The sequence below is a fragment of the Didymella exigua genome (genome assembly GCF_010094145.1).
Source record: "Didymella exigua CBS 183.55 unplaced genomic scaffold M421scaffold_75, whole genome shotgun sequence".
In the NCBI taxonomy this organism is placed as follows: domain Eukaryota; kingdom Fungi; phylum Ascomycota; class Dothideomycetes; order Pleosporales; family Didymellaceae; genus Didymella; species Didymella exigua.
Window position 1 is genome coordinate 2,042 of NW_022984849.1, and position 16,166 is coordinate 18,207.

At 44.2% G+C, this 16,166-nt stretch overlaps 5 protein-coding genes across 5 annotated transcripts; 2 read left to right on the plus strand and 3 right to left on the minus strand.

The window, feature by feature from the left end:
- Positions 1–3,131: 3,131 nt before the first annotated feature.
- M421DRAFT_411769 (DDE-domain-containing protein) lies at positions 3,132–3,545 on the minus strand (the record flags this gene model as incomplete). The annotated part of the gene is made up of 1 exon (XM_033590415.1): positions 3,132–3,545. A coding segment is annotated over one exon (414 nt), but the record flags the coding sequence as incomplete, so codon positions are not given.
- Positions 3,546–3,778: 233 nt separating this feature from the next.
- M421DRAFT_411772 (uncharacterized protein) lies at positions 3,779–4,052 on the minus strand. The gene has a single exon (XM_033590416.1). It carries the CDS (start codon positions 4,005–4,007, stop codon positions 3,819–3,821), a length of 189 nt encoding a protein of 62 aa, XP_033442618.1. The 5' UTR covers positions 4,008–4,052; the 3' UTR covers positions 3,779–3,818.
- Positions 4,053–4,067: 15 nt separating this feature from the next.
- On the minus strand, positions 4,068–4,361 carry M421DRAFT_78497 (uncharacterized protein; the record flags this gene model as incomplete). Its single annotated transcript, XM_033597407.1, has 2 exons — positions 4,068–4,198; positions 4,226–4,361. 2 exons carry the CDS (start codon positions 4,359–4,361, stop codon positions 4,068–4,070), a joined length of 267 nt encoding a protein of 88 aa, XP_033442619.1.
- Positions 4,362–6,061: 1,700 nt separating this feature from the next.
- M421DRAFT_411776 (carbohydrate esterase family 5 protein) lies at positions 6,062–7,051 on the plus strand (the record flags this gene model as incomplete). The annotated part of the gene is made up of 3 exons (XM_033590417.1): positions 6,062–6,256; positions 6,318–6,532; positions 6,582–7,051. 3 exons carry the CDS (start codon positions 6,062–6,064, stop codon positions 6,850–6,852), a joined length of 681 nt encoding a protein of 226 aa, XP_033442620.1. The 3' UTR covers positions 6,853–7,051.
- A 2,734-nt stretch (positions 7,052–9,785) lies between these two features.
- M421DRAFT_426978 (uncharacterized protein) lies at positions 9,786–10,279 on the plus strand. The gene is made up of 2 exons (XM_033594549.1): positions 9,786–9,851; positions 9,907–10,279. The coding sequence occupies exons 1-2, from the start codon at positions 9,835–9,837 to the stop codon at positions 10,064–10,066; spliced, it is 177 nt and encodes a 58-aa protein (XP_033442621.1). The 5' UTR covers positions 9,786–9,834; the 3' UTR covers positions 10,067–10,279.
- Positions 10,280–16,166: the final 5,887 nt, after the last annotated feature.

Sequence of the window (16,166 nt, forward strand, 5' to 3'; positions counted from 1 at the left end):
TAGTTAAAGGTATTGCTAAAAGATCTGTTGTATAAGTTCCCTAACCTAGGCCTAGCAGGCGCGGAGCAGTCGCACTGTAGAGTGGTCAGTTCCTGGCGATGTGCTGGAGACCCCTATTGTATTTCGCTCAGCTTCCTCTAGTGAGATGTGTGTGCTCTAAGGGAGAGACGCTCTTGCTTCCTGCTCTGGTTAGTGGCTAAGGTTGTCTTCTACTGTGTAGCAGTTGAGGATTTCCTCTCAGAGTGCCTCTGCCTTCTCTAGGTGGTTAGATATTGTTTTGCTGTCTATTATAAGAGGGGTGTCCTAGTAGTTTAGTGTAAGCTTATGCTAGGCAATCACCTTAAACAGATCCTTGCTATCCTTAGCATTGTTAATAATATATCTCTAGTATTACCTTTTAGCCTGTTAGACTATTGTCTTAAAGGCTTGTGTTTCCTCTAGTATAGCGCTGCTGCAGCAGTGTTGTCTAGCGTGTTTATAGGCTTGGTAGGCTGTCTTGCACTCCTTGGTCCACCACAGTGCAGCGCGTCCTTGCTTGCAATCTAGCTTGCCTGCTGTCTGTATAGAGTGCTAGAATGCCTCTGTTAGCAGCACAACACATCTGTCAAGCTATGCTGCGTTGTAAGCCCTAAGCAGGTCTAGGATGTTCTAGACGCCTATCTTAACAAGCCCTGTAAACTTAGGTAGGCCTGCTTCTGCAACTTAGTAGTAGTGCTAATCTAGGTGCTGCATGTCCCTTATAGAGGTAGGGACATAAGTTACTATTGTCTTGTGGTCTAATCCACTGTGCATGCTTGCATCTACTCGGGACTGTGCGAATGGGACATTAGAGAAGGTAAGGTCAATGACCTGGCCAGCTTGGTGTTGGCTGTCCTAGGATGCCAATGTAGTCCATAGAGGCAGCAGCAGCCCATCTAGCTAGCTCGGCACCCCCGTTGGCTGCGCTGGCGGTAGGATTAGAGGACTCATGCTTAGCGTTGAAGTCACCCCCTATAAGGCATTGTTGAGGAGGTGCGAGATGCGTAACGTACTAGATTACACTAGGGGTGTATAGCTGTCTGTAATAGTTAAGGATTAAGACACTGTTTACAACAGCCTACAGCAGATCTAGGTAATTAAGGCTTTCTCTAGCCTAGAGTTTCAGGTAGTGCCCTTTGTGTATATAGGTTATTACCCTAGGGCGGACTAAGCCTAGTGTGTTAGGGGCATCCTAGGTGCTAATAGGTGCTAGGTGTCTGTAGCCTAGGTAGGTAGAGGTTCTTAAGTTAGCACAGGTAAAGGGTTCTTAGACGCATACTACGTCCATGTCCTTCTAAAAGGACACTTCTAGTATAGTAATGTGGCAGGGGGAGCTTCTGCTAACGTTGGCCCAGCATACGCAGAGTTAGTTTCTCTGCTTGCTAGGCTTTTGTTGCCTGTTGTGGGCAGAGGTAGTATGTTAGTGTCCTAGCATGTAGATAGTAGATCCTTGCTTATGCTGGTGTCCTCCCTCTCTAAGGTGGAGGTGTTAGTGTAGATAGTTAATTGTGGGCGCATACTGTTGGCAGACATGTCCCTCACATTTAGGTTTGCACGGCCTGCAGCAGCCCGTCTTAGTCTCTTTTCCCTGTTAGTGGGTAAGGATGCTTGAGAGGCGCTGCTAATTTCAGTTGTAGCTGCCCTGCTCTCTTCCTCTGGTGCTTGCCTTCGGAGAGGAGAGTGGGGAGCTGGGATCTCTTGGGTGGCCTCTAGGGGGGTATCGGCCACTCGCCCGTGAGGTACGTTATGCTTTAAAGGAGCTTTTAATGCCTCAACTACTAAGAGTAATATTTAGGGAGGGTTTAGAGGTGCTGGCTTAGTCCCCCTTAATCTGCAGGCTATAATATTAAAGCTTAGAGTGCGCCTATGTACTCCACTACTACCTACTATAGATAAGAGTACGTAGCACTCTTATACCGTACAGAACACCCTGGAATTTAGGTCGCAATTAAAGCTAATTTAAGAGAGGATTCAGCAACATAGCAATAGCTCTCTAACTTTTGCGATAGAGAGGCGAAGGCGGCAGCAACAGCTCACAAAAAAAAGCAGCAGCAAGAGGAGGCAAAGTTAGCTTAACAGCGTGCTGCTGAGGAGCGTCGCGAGGCAAAGAAATCACAAGCTGAAGCGCTGGCTGCCAAACGAGCGCTCGAAAAGCAGCAACACAACGCTTCAATCGCTCAAAAATCTCACAATACGCTCAACAACTGTAAGTGAAAAGTCTCACACAGTGCTGCAAAAAATCTAACAAAGTGTTGTTGTGTTGTGGCTGCTTGAAGTCGTGTTGACGCTGCACTGCTAGCGTGCACGGCCTCGTAGTGCACACCGGCGCGTAATGCACACCCCACCACCTTTTGCACCCCCAAATAAGTGAGGTTATTGAGCAACATCACAATGCTGGTATAGCGAGATAAGTTAGTAGATTACTATATAGACTATTGCAAAACTTTTAGCTACTATAGTTTTCTAGGAAAACGCGTGGTACAGCTAGTAGATGCCTTAGTAGGTAGTAGTAGTAAGGGCGCCTTATAGGCAACACGCCACCTTTACGCAGCACTACTACCACAATTCTTTATTACTTTTAACTAAGATTTCTATAAGACCTTGCTCTTAGCCTGTTAAGGTAATTAAGTACTTTTTTCTGTGTTGCTCTTACACTAAGCCTCTTCTTTATAAGCCTTAGTTTTAGCGCGCTTTGCAGCCTATGCCTTAGCTGTTAATACCTTCTTCTTCTCTTACTTAACACGCTTATCCTTCTTCTCCTTTGCTTAAATAATCTTCTTCTAGTGTTAAAGCTCCTTCTTAGTAGCTTTTACTGCCTCTACAGCACGCTTAAGGTCCTCTTTTGCCTAAAGTTCTTGCTTTGCGTGCTTAATGCGTGAAGGACTCTATAAGACTACACTACTACTATTATTACTATTAATAGGTTGTAAAGGTAGTACCTTTTACTTCCTCTTCTTCTTCTTATTTATACTTAGAGCCTCTTCTAGGCCTGTAACTCTGTGTTAAACAACCTCTAATTACACATAGAGTTAGTAAAGCGCTTAATTAAGTGCCTTATTAGCACTAGACTTATCCTCTTCTCTTGCACAGTTAAGTAGCCTTTAAGTCTTGCGCTAACTAGGTAGTTCTAGTGCAGGCTTAAGCCTAGTCAGCTCTAGGGTTGTGCTAGGCGACTTTAGTGTTGTATTTTTAAAACTCTCAAGGACAACGTCGGCATCTAGTAGGTAGATCCTAGTGCACCTAAAGGCCTCTTCTATAAGGTCTTTAGTGAAGGTCTTCTTCCACGCTGCCCAGAAGAGTGGGAAGAAGTCGCTCTGAGCTACAGGCGCCCACCCCTCAGTAGTGTGGCCGCGATGAAGGAGCTCTTCAGAGTAGTGATGCGCCAACGACCTAAAGCACGCTACATCAAGCGGCTGAAGCGCGTGAGTAGCATGCGGAGGGAATAGAAGTACCAGAATCTTGTTGGCATGAGCGTACTCAATAAAAGCCTTTGTAACGTGGCTACCATGACCATCAAGGATCAAGAGTCAGTACTTCCCTTGCGCTCTAACTCTAGTATAGCGATCAAACACCTGCTTAAGCTAGGTAAGTCTAAGGGCATTATTTATCTAGCTATTTAGTAAGGTACTAAAGTGCACGCAGTCTTTCTTAGCTTTAAATTCCTTTAACTAGCTGTGTTGCACAGTAAGGGAAGATAAAGGGAAAATAACTGCAGGCAGCAACGCAAAACTATTAGCTCCTACTACTCCTACTACTGTCACCCACTTCCTGTTGCTATTATAAGATGCTAGCTTGAATCTCTAGAGTCTAAAGAGCTTCTTGTTAAAAATTCTAACGCTCTTTCTAATCACTCTAATTATAAAGCCCTTCTCATCTATATTGTACGTGTTCTCCACCTCTATTGCATGCTGCTTTATTGTACTGTGCAGGAGATCAAAATAGAGGCGAAAGGAATCATATAAAGCAGCGTCGTGACGCTGCTTCTCCATAGGCGCTGACCAGGCGGTGAGGAGTTTGTTGGGGTAACAATAAAGGAAGCAAGAAATCTATTAATTGCTTGGCAGCCACCTGCACAGAGGCGTGATTATTCTTACAAGAACCTTTCTTGTAGGCATAAGGTGTCTCTCTGTAAGCAATTTAACGTACTGTACAATCTCTACCTTATCGCGTGGGTAGAGAACTAGCTAGTCTTTTGCCTTGTGTTCACGCGACGCGCATACGCTGTGGTGGCAGCGCGTTAAAGTTGAGCGGCAACAACCATGTTTTTTGGCAAGAGCTTGGTACGAAAGTGTATTGTCAGGTCCTAAAGTATCTAGCTCTGCAAGGGCTTCTTCTAGCGGCATCGTGGTGTTGAGTTATGGGGGGTGCAAAGTAGGCGTCAATGTTGGTGGGGTGTGCATTACGCGCCGGTGTGCACTACGAGGCCGTGCACGTTAGCTGCGTCTCCCCCACCCAAAATCACTGCGATAGGCCGCAACTTGCGGTTACCAGCCAAATATAAATAGCATAATTGAAGCGCAAGGCTCTATATAGCAATACACGAACACTTCTCGCAACAACATCTTTTAGGTGTGGCTCTACAGCTTCATTTTTCTCTTGTCAATATCTCGTTGGGGTGGCTCATTGGCTGAACTGGCTCATCGGGCGCGCGGCCACGGTACCTACCGGTTACGGTAGCAGTCCCGCCGAGAAGGCGATGGATCTAGAAGGCGTGAGGTGACCACACAGGCGTGTATATGCGGCAACCCCTGATAGACTGTCAATTGCTTGCCCGGAGCATGTTCCGGTACTGATAGGTAATTCACCGTCTGCCGAGGTAACTTTGCTTGACACGCGGGACAATGCTGGCGAAAGCTTAACTTCTCCGGCCACTTGGTGGGGTTTAATATTTTAAGTGCGGACGTGGTGTGCAGGGTTGATGCACCCAAGGCGCGAAGGACCTTGCTGACCTACAGATGCAACATCTGCTAGCTCCGTTGTGAGGCTTCCCATGTTGTCCAGCGTGGGCAGGAACTGTGCTGGTTGCTTACTGTATTGTTTATACCATCCAGATCGTGACTCGAGAATCTTCGAGGCTTACCTGCCACTCGGTCGATACTAACACGTAGACGAGGACCACTGCGCGGGAGACGCGCGTTATGGAAGCTTCATTAACTAGCGGAGGTTGGAGCGCATGCTTGTTTGCGATCTTTAACCACATATAGTCGTACCTGCATGCAAGTACCGGAGATGCTCCACTGTAGCCGGTACCTGTCTCAGCTCCCGACATCTGCGGGGTGATTGCGGGGTGCTTACGCGCCATCAAAGGAGTAAATCGCTACTTTTGGCGAACATCCGAGTCTAAGTATTCCACTTTTACGGGACAATTTCACCCCGCAGCAGCCAGTCCGGAGGAATATCACTTAACTTTCACATCAAAAACTGATAGTGCTTATGTCCGTCGTTTTAACAACTCCATCAGTAGTTTGATCAACGAAGCAGAAATCCAAAGCCCTAGTATTCGCAGTCGGACCGAACACATACTGGAAAGAGGTATTAAGCCTAAAATCCACAAGCTTGCTTTTCGTCAGCGTCTTCCAAGATGGGTTACTCAAAATAAACCACCTTCCTCCTAGGGACGAGCATCGTGACTGAAATTTGGATGCGCCCGTGGTACTTGTGCTCGATCTTATACATTAGAGTACTGGGGTCTGATACGCAACTATTGGTTCGCAGGCCGGGACTCGACACAGATATCACAACTGGTAAGGAGCAGGTATCCAATCAAGCTACGTGCGATCATAGACTCACCAAGGGAGTCCCAGAGAATCAGATCTTTAACCCAGGATTAAAATGTGACCCCTTGCAAAACTGCAGCACCGCCTGAATTCAGCTCCCCGCTAGGATATCAAATTGGCCAAACTCCGAAGAAATTTGATGAGCAGGGTTGGTCAATAATTTTGGCAACCCCGTGTCCTTAGATACAAAACACTCCCTCCCTTCAACTCAATCTACCACTCTTCATCTATCCTACATTTGCTTTGCTACCAATCTGAAGTTCAACATGAAATCCTTTGCCATCACCCTTCTCGCTGGCTTGACCGCTGCCTCTCCTATCATCGTCACCGAGTCTGCGGCGATTAAGCTTCAAGCTCGCCAGCTTAGCACAACCAGTACGGAGCTCGAAGACGGCAGCTCTTCCGCATGCCCGAAGGCTATCTTAATCTTCGCCCGAGGAAGTACTGAGGATGGTAATTTGGTAGGTGTTGTTCCAAGTTCGAACCGCCTGATCCCACGACAATCCTCTGATCACTCCACAGGGCCCCTTAGGTGTATCCCTTGGCAATGCCCTCGAGAGCAACTATGGCGCCGCAAATATCTGGGTCCAAGGCGTCGGTGGCCCATATGACGCCACCCTTGCAGACAACCTTTTGTCCCGAGGGACGTCCGCCGCTGCCATCGCAGAGGGTGTCCGCCTGCTCAACCTGGCAAATAGCAAATGCCCTAATTCCAAGACCGTCACCGGAGGCTACTCGTTCGTGCTCTCCCTCTGTTACTAGACGAAAAAGCTGACATCTGCTCAGTCAGGGCTCTGCTCTGATCGCCGCTGCCTTGACAGACGTGACCGCCGCCGTTCGCAACCAAGCGATTGGAACTGTCCTCTTCGGCTACACTCAGAATAAGCAGAACGATGGTGGCATTCCCAACTACCCGTCGGATAGACTCAAGGTCTTCTGTGCAGACGGAGATCTTGTCTGCGATGGTACCCTCCTCATCACTAGCGCCCACTTCTCTTATGACGACGACGCAGCCAACGCGGGCCCAGCGTTTTTGGAGAGCAAGATTGGTGCTTGATATGTGTCTCTGTGGCGTTGGTCGTATACGATGTTCTTATCCGGACTTAATTCACCGTAGTGTACCTGGATCCAGTAAGAGCCGCAACAGTTTCGTAGTCTGGGTCCATTGTAATGAAGCTGGTGTTCTTGATCGAGCTTGACACGTGAACTGTGACACTGGCGCATATCAGCATGCTCCTAAATGTTTCTTGTCCGACATTCCCTAGAATCGCGCAGTGAACTGAACACTATTTATCTTCTTGATAAAAAACTGTTGCGGTATCAACGGCAAATGTATAAACGAGTGTATTGTGTTGTTCTGTTTTCTTGTTCTGCTTGTATCTTTTCTCTCAAGGCTCGCTGCGGGGTCTGTTTTGATGACGTGTTTGTGATGCGGCTGAGGTAAGAGGTGCTCAACAATATGACGAAGCAGTACCAGACCACTGCTAACAACACGTGATCTGCTTCTCCTCTTAACTGCTACACGCCCCCTCACCCTGTAGTTAATTTGCAATGTATGGATATACCTCTCAGCTATTATTCTCTATCTTACAAGCCTTTAAGTGAACGTCTATAAACTGTATTTGCTGTATAAGTTTAATATGGTTCTAACAATAAAGAATGTTCGTTATGCTGTTAGCAGGAATCTATCTTGTAGGCCTCTAGTGGATGTGGAGTTAATTCTGCTTAACCCCTTAGCAGATCTAGTTCTAATAAATATTAACGTGTTTAAGCTTAGTACTAAGCTTGTCCTGCTCCTTTGTGATTACGCCTACAGTCTGTTAACGTACTCTATCACCGAGCCGGTCATATCACCAAACCAGTCACTTAAAATCCCACCAAAAAACACAGAAACCATACCCCTGCATCTCAATAACTACTTAACAGAATCTTCTAAAAACTTCAGAATAGAGCTGCATCTATACTAATAAGACTGTTTAAAAGTCTTAGAGTGCTTAGCCCTATATTGCAGATGTTGTTTAGAAGATACTAAAATACAGGGGTAGCTGTAGGCTATCTCAACATCTATACTAGCTATTAGTCTAAGACTTTTAAATAGTTTTATTAGTATAGATACAGCTCTATTCTAAAGTTTTTAGAAGATTCTATTAAGTAGTTATTAAGATGCAGGGGTATGGTTTCTGTGTTTTTTGGTAGGATTTTAAGTGACTAGTTCGGTGATATGACCAGCTCGGTGATAGAGTACGTTAGTTGTCGCACTAAATAATAGGCGTCTAGCTAAGCTTCAAAGTTCTATCTTTAATCTAGCAAGTGAAAGAGCAAGAAGCTCTGCTTCTGCTATTAATTTCGTGACAGTGCATTGAAGTGTTGACTTCCAGTCAACAGTCATGCTAAATAGCTGAAATACGTATCCTTAAGAGCTTCGGCGCATCTCAAAGTTGTCAGTAAAGGAGGCATTAGATGTAAGGAACTGGCCTCTGCGGGCTATTTGCAAGTGTGAATTAAATAGATTTGTTAAGGGGTAGCTGCAGGCAGAGGTCTGCAGACTTTTATAACCTCTGTGCAGAGGTGCTATAATTAGTTAAGATTAGGACCTCCTGACTAGGGATACAGCTAGGCAGGCACTGTAGTAGTCTGGCCAAAGGCCGATAAAGGATATCTACTTCCTAACAACTTTTGCTAAAAAGCATGCACAAGTTAACTAGACGTCTAGTTAACTGCGTAGATAGTATATATCTAGCTTAAGCCAAGCCGGCTTAGCTAGTGTAACCGGCTAGCTCTAGCTCTTCTTAGCTTTAGAGTCTAGACCGTTACACACGCCCCTTGTAGATAATGAAAGGTGGGGTTGCATACCTAGCAGCGCAGATGCTCTAGATAACTGTAACCCACTCCTAATTACCTGGCTAAATGAGGTTTAGCCTTATACGCTTCTCTAAGCCTGTGAGAACCTTTATTAAGCTAATTACTCCTATCTAAAAGCTAGTCTTATTAAAGTTGTAGATATCCTTATCTAGGACCCTATACTTGTCTTTTGTCTCCTGTACAAGCTGAAACTACGCGCTAATTACCTCTAGATCTTCCTAGAGTATTCTCTAACAGTCCTTTGCTTAATTAAAAGCTATCTTAAGCTCCTTTGTAGGCGACAAAAATCGCTCAGCCCAGTTCTTGCCAATAGGTGTCCCACCACGTATAGCTCAGGCACTGACCGGCCTCTAAACACACACGAGGGATCCACCCTAATGTATATACACTGCTCAGTCTCCCCAACTGGAAGGGGAGCTGAAGCTCTGAAATGGTAGCAATGCCCACGCAGGCAAGAAATGCTTTCTAAGGTAGTGTGTCAGCACTGTAATTCCATAGCTTAGCACGTCGTATATGCCCTTCGGGAGGCGCGATGGCGGACCTCGTCCCCATCAACTAGACGTAAAATGAATACCACTCAACCAACCAACCAACCACGTATAGCTAATAGTTTGTCTGCAATATCCACTACCTTACACAGCTAGGGGGCAAATCCGCGCGAAATAAGGTTAAGGATGTATTATACAATTATTTGCTCTTCTTTTACAGAGAGCTTCTAGCTATTAGGTAGTGCTTCTTATTAAAATATATTTTTATTTAGCTAATTAGAGAGCCTCTAGAAAGGTACATTAAAGGCAGCAGCAGCGCTCTGTACGCTCTTAAATTGTCCTAAGGTATAGGCCTAAAAAGTAAGAATAATTCTACCTTGTTACTAAGTTAATATATAGTTGTTGTAACGGGCTAGGCCCGATGGTAGCGCCTCGGCGCTCGCCGGCCTCGGCCAACCTCCGAGAGGAGGTGCCTGCCCAGCTGTACCCCCAGTCAGGAGGTCTCAATCTTGACTAATTGTGTAACCTCTGCACAGAGGACATAAAAGTCTGCAGACCTCTGCCTGCAGCCACTCCTTAACAAATCTATTTAATTCATACTTGCAAATAGCCTATAGAGGTGTCAGATGCTCGCACTGTTAGCCAGAGTATGTGCTTAACGAGATCTTAGGTGGTATGATGATTTATTGATGATCGTGGCGATGGTGTCTGCGCCGTGGCGTTGTGCTGGTTGCTACAGGATTGAAGTGGGGGGGAATTAGCGCTGTTCGCGGCCGCCTGTGTGCGGGCCAATCAGGGGTTGCCAGGTCTCGCTTAATCGACCTGGCAGCTGCTGATTGGCTGCGCGACAGGTCCCTGCTTAATTGCGCAGATCCAACCTCTTACTGCTTGCTCTTATCTAACACACCCCCTTTAGCTTAGAAACTCTTTAAGCTAACTATTTATACGCGTGTAAGGTCCTTAATTTATTCTTAAATCTTGTCTAGAGGCACGCTGTTTAGCACTTCTATTAACTCCCTGTTTACTAGACTAAGTTGCTAGAGGAAACCTTCCTACTTATTTAATAGGAGTACCTTTATAAGTCTGTCTGCTATTATGCTTGCAGACTAGATATATTCTATAATAATCTTTCTAGTAGCTACCTTCTGTTAGAGCTAGTAGTTATAGATATCTACATACTAAAGTTTAGTATGTAGTAACAACACTTCCTTAGTAACTAGTTTAATTGTTTATTTATTATTATATTATATTATAATAGCATAAAACCTGTTTTATCAGTGAGCGCCCCACCTCAGTGAGCGCCCCACGAACACCAGCGAGGCGTACGCGCAGCGACGTAGCTTAGCACCACAACACAAATTTTGTACTCTTGCAACAGTATAGTATTATTTAGAAGCGTTGCTGTTATTTATATCCTTAATTTCTACCTTGCAGGTGCAAGAGTTGTGCCTAATCTCACCGCAACAGCCACAGCGTCGCCCTGCGCGCACCCTCTTCGCCAGCTCCTTACCCTCCTCACATCTGCCACCCTCCCTTTCAGCAATTAAGTCTGATACCTCGCTAACTGTTAATGTCTCCTCTGCCTAGACATAGCGTCTCTTGCAACTTTTACACTTTATTGCTGCTTTAGTAGCAGTATTAAGGCGCACTATCTCTGCGCGCATTAACACTATCTTATAAGCTATCTGCTGCGCGCCTTTTGTTAGCTGCCGCACCTGCTTATTAAGTGAACTTGCTAGAGACCCTTAATAGATTTTTATCCTGTTTTAAACTAGTGTTAATTGCGCCTCTATTTCTTTAGCGTTGCGTGGTGTTTTCGCCTCCTAAGCGGCGTTAACTTGCTGTGGTGGAGTTTGCGTACGCAGCTGCACATCCAGCTTTGATAACACAGCCTGTGGATTATGTAGAGACAATCTAGCGCCTTAAAACCCTGCGCAAGCATTCTCTCTTATAAACGCCTTCTTAAAAGCTACTTTAAAGGCTAGTAAGAAGGTCTGTTTGCTAATGTGGTTAATGCAATTGCGTGCTAAGGCTGAGATCTGATTACTATACGCGCGCTTCAATGGCGAGAAACAGGCGACATTAAGCAGCTGCAGGAGGTGCAACGAGTGTGGAGGCATACAGAGGGCAATAATCTTCTTCTCCTTGCAGCAATCCTAGAAATCTATTAAGCAATAGCTCTTGTGGCTGTTAATAATTAGCAGCCTATACGCTCCTACAGGCCTTGCATGCGTATTAAAGTAATTAAGCCAGGCAAGCGCTAGATTGTTGTTTGTCTAGCCTGTTAGGCTTACTTAAATAACCTAATTGTGTAGGAGGTCCTTAGTAAACTAGTTAGAGATAAGAACCTTGCTAGCAAAGATAAGGAAGGGTAGGATAACACGCCCTGTTGCGCTGACGCCCTGTATTAACATAGTCTACTCGCAATTACTAGGCTAAAGCTTCTTCGCTTTCCTAGGTTTCTCTATGCCTGTCACAATAAGTTATAAAGATATCTTGCCTATTAGGAAGCTAGACTTGTTAAAGTTGTACATGTTATTGTCTACAATACTATACTTTGCCTTTATATTCTAAACTAGCGTGAACTAGGGCTTAATGATTGCTAGGTCTTCGCAGAGAGCTCGCTAGTGATTGTATAGACAAGTCTAGCGCGTGCGCAGCTTAGGTGTACACTTAATAAACCTGTCAACCCAGCATTTACTAACAGGCTCACCGCTGCAGTCGCGCAGCAGTCTATCAGCCATATCTTGTACGTGTAGCTTCAAGGGCGGTACTCCACGTAGGTTCTCGTCAAGTATACACTGCAGAATCACCTCCTCTTCTAGCTTTGTTAGGCGCTTTAATCTAGGCTTGCAGTCGCGTCTAGAGGGCTTCCTGTCACGTTGTTATTGTATTGTCCTACAAGGAACGCTGTAGACTGCCTCAGCACGTTGCAGGCTCGTAATCTGGTCGCATTTAATGTTAGAGAGGGCAAGCTGCACGTCAGCTTCAGTATAGGGCTTGTGAGGTTGTGGTTGTTGAGACATTACGCGTTGAGTGTCGCGCATGCGCTTTGCTGGTGTTCGTGGGGCGCTCACTGAGGTGGGGCGCTCACTGATAAAACAGGTTACACCTATATTAACATGTAGTTTGCACAAGAGCCTTAAGATAAAGAGTGCTTCTTTTACAACCTATGTAAGAGCAAGAAGCTTAGCCTTAGTTGTTAATATTATTACTATATCCTACTTGTTTACTTTCTATATAATAAGGCTACTAAAGAGTTTAATTACGTAGCCTTAGGAGCTCTTTCTATCTATAGTGTTGTTAGCAAAGGACACGTCACTTGCTACCTAGAGGCTAATGCCTCCTCTAAGCTGCAGTGATTGCTGTTTAGTGTTGAGTAGATATAGAAGCACCCTAGAATTCCTAGCCTATATAAAGTCTCTAGGCAATAGCTGTTAGAACCTATAGACGCAGTTAGGGTTGTTAGTAATATAACAGGTAGAACCTAAGTTAAGTATAAATAACTTCTATAGTAGATAGTTAGCAGCGTCCTGTTAGTTTACTGCGCTAAGCACTACTTTTGTAACAACGCTCTACGAACAGTGACCCGATACCACTAGGATACGGTTCTAGCGACTCATGACCATGGCCCTTGTCGCATGGCATAAGCTCACACCAAACTGCCACTAAACCCTCATATATAAGGAGCAAGGAACTGTAGCATTGTAGAGTAGTTTTTCTGTATCCTTTTGTACAAGACCTATAGGTGTAGAGAATATATCCTGGTGTTCTTATCATCTCAGCACTCCCATATGCCTCGTAGCGGATTCACACCTATTCTGGATATCTCTCTTCTTGCCTGCGTCGTTACAACTTTAATATAAGTAATTTCTCAGCCCTCTAGTTAATTGTCTAGGATTTCTAGGGTAGGGGTATGTAAGTGCTTTAGGGTTAGTGTTCTTAATTAGCTCTTACTTTATGTGCAAAGTAGCCCTTAAAAGGTAATATCTTTCTTATACTTAAACTTAATAAGTTTAGAAATAATCTTATTTAGTTTCTACTACTTAGGAGATCTGTCTTAATTAACATAGTAGTAATTGTAAAGTTATAAGACTTTGTTCTTATAATCTTTCTCTAGCGTATTTCCTTCTTAGGTATAGCGCTATGCTTACCTAAGCATTGTTATTGTAATCTCCAAGAAGAGAGGATTAGAATGGTGTGCTTACAAAGCCTGTATCTCCTCTCGTTCTTAAGATATGCTGTTCTCTATTTTTAGTAACTAGAAATGTTCTAGACCCTCTGCTTACAAATAGAGTAGCCTATTCTGTAAGATGCTGACGTATACGATTACGTATGCACCTACGTAATCTTGCTTGCATATGCAGCAATACTAAGCATAGATTACAAAGTAGACCTACCTAGAGGAGTCTAGAACGTTCTGCTTAGAAATACAGATAGAGGAGAGGAAGCATAAATACCTCTGGCTCTCCCCCCTCTGTCCGCTCTGTACCTAGCCTAGGAATCTCTACCTAGTATCTAATAACGTACTCTATCACCGAGCCAGTCATATCACCAAACTAGTCAAAATCTGCCAAGACCAACACAACTCCGCACTTCACAGTATGTCTTAACAACATCACAACGTATTACTTTAACACAAAGGGAGACTGTAGCTTACTCTCTAGGCCTACAATACTCGACAGTTTCAGAGCCATCAGGCTGCTGCTGCTGCATTCAATGTTAACCAACACAGGCTCTCTAAACGCGCTAGCAATACTCTATTTCAACTCAATATACGCGCAAACTACTAGAAGCTTACTGCAACTAAAGAGCAGACAATTGTCTGATATATCCTTAACCTTAATTTGCAAGGATTTGCGCCTTAGCTGTGTAAGGTGGCAGATATAGCTAATAAACTGTTAGGTGTGCGTAGTAGGGAGCCTGTTAGTAAACTCTAGGCTACAAGATTTTTAACACATTTAGATTAGCTTAAGATAGTGTTTAACTAAGCAAAGGACAGACAGAGGATACTGCAGGAAGATCCTAAGGTAATTAACACGTGGTTTATGCTAGTAGAGGGTACTAAGGCTAAGTATAGCATCTATAATAATAACATGCACAACTTTAATAAGACTAGGTTCTAGATAGGCGTGATAGGGTTAATGAAGGTTGTTACTGGCACTAAGAGACGCGCTCAACCTGAGCTTGTTTAGCCAGGCGATTGGGAGTAGGTTACAGTTATACAGAGCATCTGCGCTGCTGGATATGCAACCCTGCCTTTTATCATCTACAAAGGACGCATCCACATCTCTGCCTGGTACAAGGAGACAGATATACCACACAATTAGAAGCTCTCTGTCTCTAAGAATAGCTGGACAAACAACACGCTTAGCCTTAAGTAGTTAAAGCATTTTAACGCGCATACAAGAGCGCGTTAGGTAGGGGGATACAGGCTACTTATCTTAGACAGCCATAAGAGCCACCTTAACTAGGATTTTAAGGACTATTGCCTAGATAACAAGATCCTTACTCTCTGTATGCTAGCTTACTTGTCACACATCCTCTAGCTGCTTGACGTGGTCTGTTTCTTGCTGTTAAAGCGCAAGTACTCCCAACACGTCCAGGACTTAGCACGCTAACGCGTCTTCTATATTAACAAGGAAGGCTTCCTTCTAGCCTTTAGAGACGTGTTTCTTAATATGTTTACAAAGGCTAACTGTTAGAAGGCCTTTAAGGCATTAGGGCTAGTCCCTACTAACGCGCAGGTAGTGTTAGATTGCCTTAAGGTGCAACACTGTACCCTACCAGCACCCCCTCTACTAGAGACACTATAGCAGTTAAGGACTCTAAGCAATACACATAAGTTTAGGTCTTAGTTAAAGCTTGTACATAACTCCTTTACTTAGTTACTAGTTACAGCCTAGGCTAGCTTCTCTTAGCTTATTAAAGGTAGTAAATTAATGCTGCACTAAAACGCACTGTAACCTGCTCGCATTACTAAGCTTAAAGAGCAATTAGCAGTCATGACTAGGAGAAAGTCGCGCAAGCAAAAGCAAATTCAGCATAGCAGCACACTTAAGTATGGCCCAGCAGCATCACAGGTAGCTGCTGAGGTGTCTGTAGCAGCTTAGCCATTAAAGAAGACTTGTGGTGCAGGTACTTAAGAAAGGACCTAGTTAGCCTAACAGCGCTGTAGAAACTGTAGAGGCATAGGGCACAACGCTCAAACGTGTTAGAAAGATATAGAAGAAGATTCTAAATCTAATAAAAGCACGCAGTACGCTAAATTACTGTTTAATAGCAAGTAATTCAAGTTGCTGCAACATAAGTTGGGCGCGCCAAGAGATTTTGACTGGTTTAGTGATATAACTAGCTCGGTGATAGAGTACGTTATAATAACTTGTCTATTATATTACATAACCCTACCTTACCTCTATTAGGCTATACGCTTCCTATTTGGACAAAGCTAGTCTAGATTTGTCTAGGTCCTTCTAGACTAGGAAGAAAGTAGTCTAGTCCTTCCCCTACTTTCTTTACAGGTTATGAGCCCGGCTCTTTATAGCCTATAGAGAATTTTATATACTCTATAAGACTTAGTTCTAGCTATAATTATAGCTACTGCTTATATAAGCAGCTTACCTAAGCAAGAGAAAGAAGAGAAGCCAGACGGAAAGAGGCATACCTCTACCTGTATCTTCTCTATTCGATCTGCTGTTTCGACTCAGGCTTTTAGGCCTATAGAAGCAACTATATAGCTGCTTACTAAGCAGATAAGAAGTCTTTCTAGAGCTACTTTAGCCTAGAAAGCAGTAGTATCCTGCTATTAGTCCCTGTTCCTTAGACCTCTAGCGATAGAGACAATCTAAGAAACTAGAGCAATAATTCCTATCCAATCGACACCCTACATAAGACTATCTTAAGTCTATTTACAGCTTACATAAGCTATAATATAGACCTCTAAGAAACGCAGAGGGTAGTTATAATAGTAATATTATAGCACGGCTCTAGGTAGACTCTAGAACTAAGAACAAACTAGGCA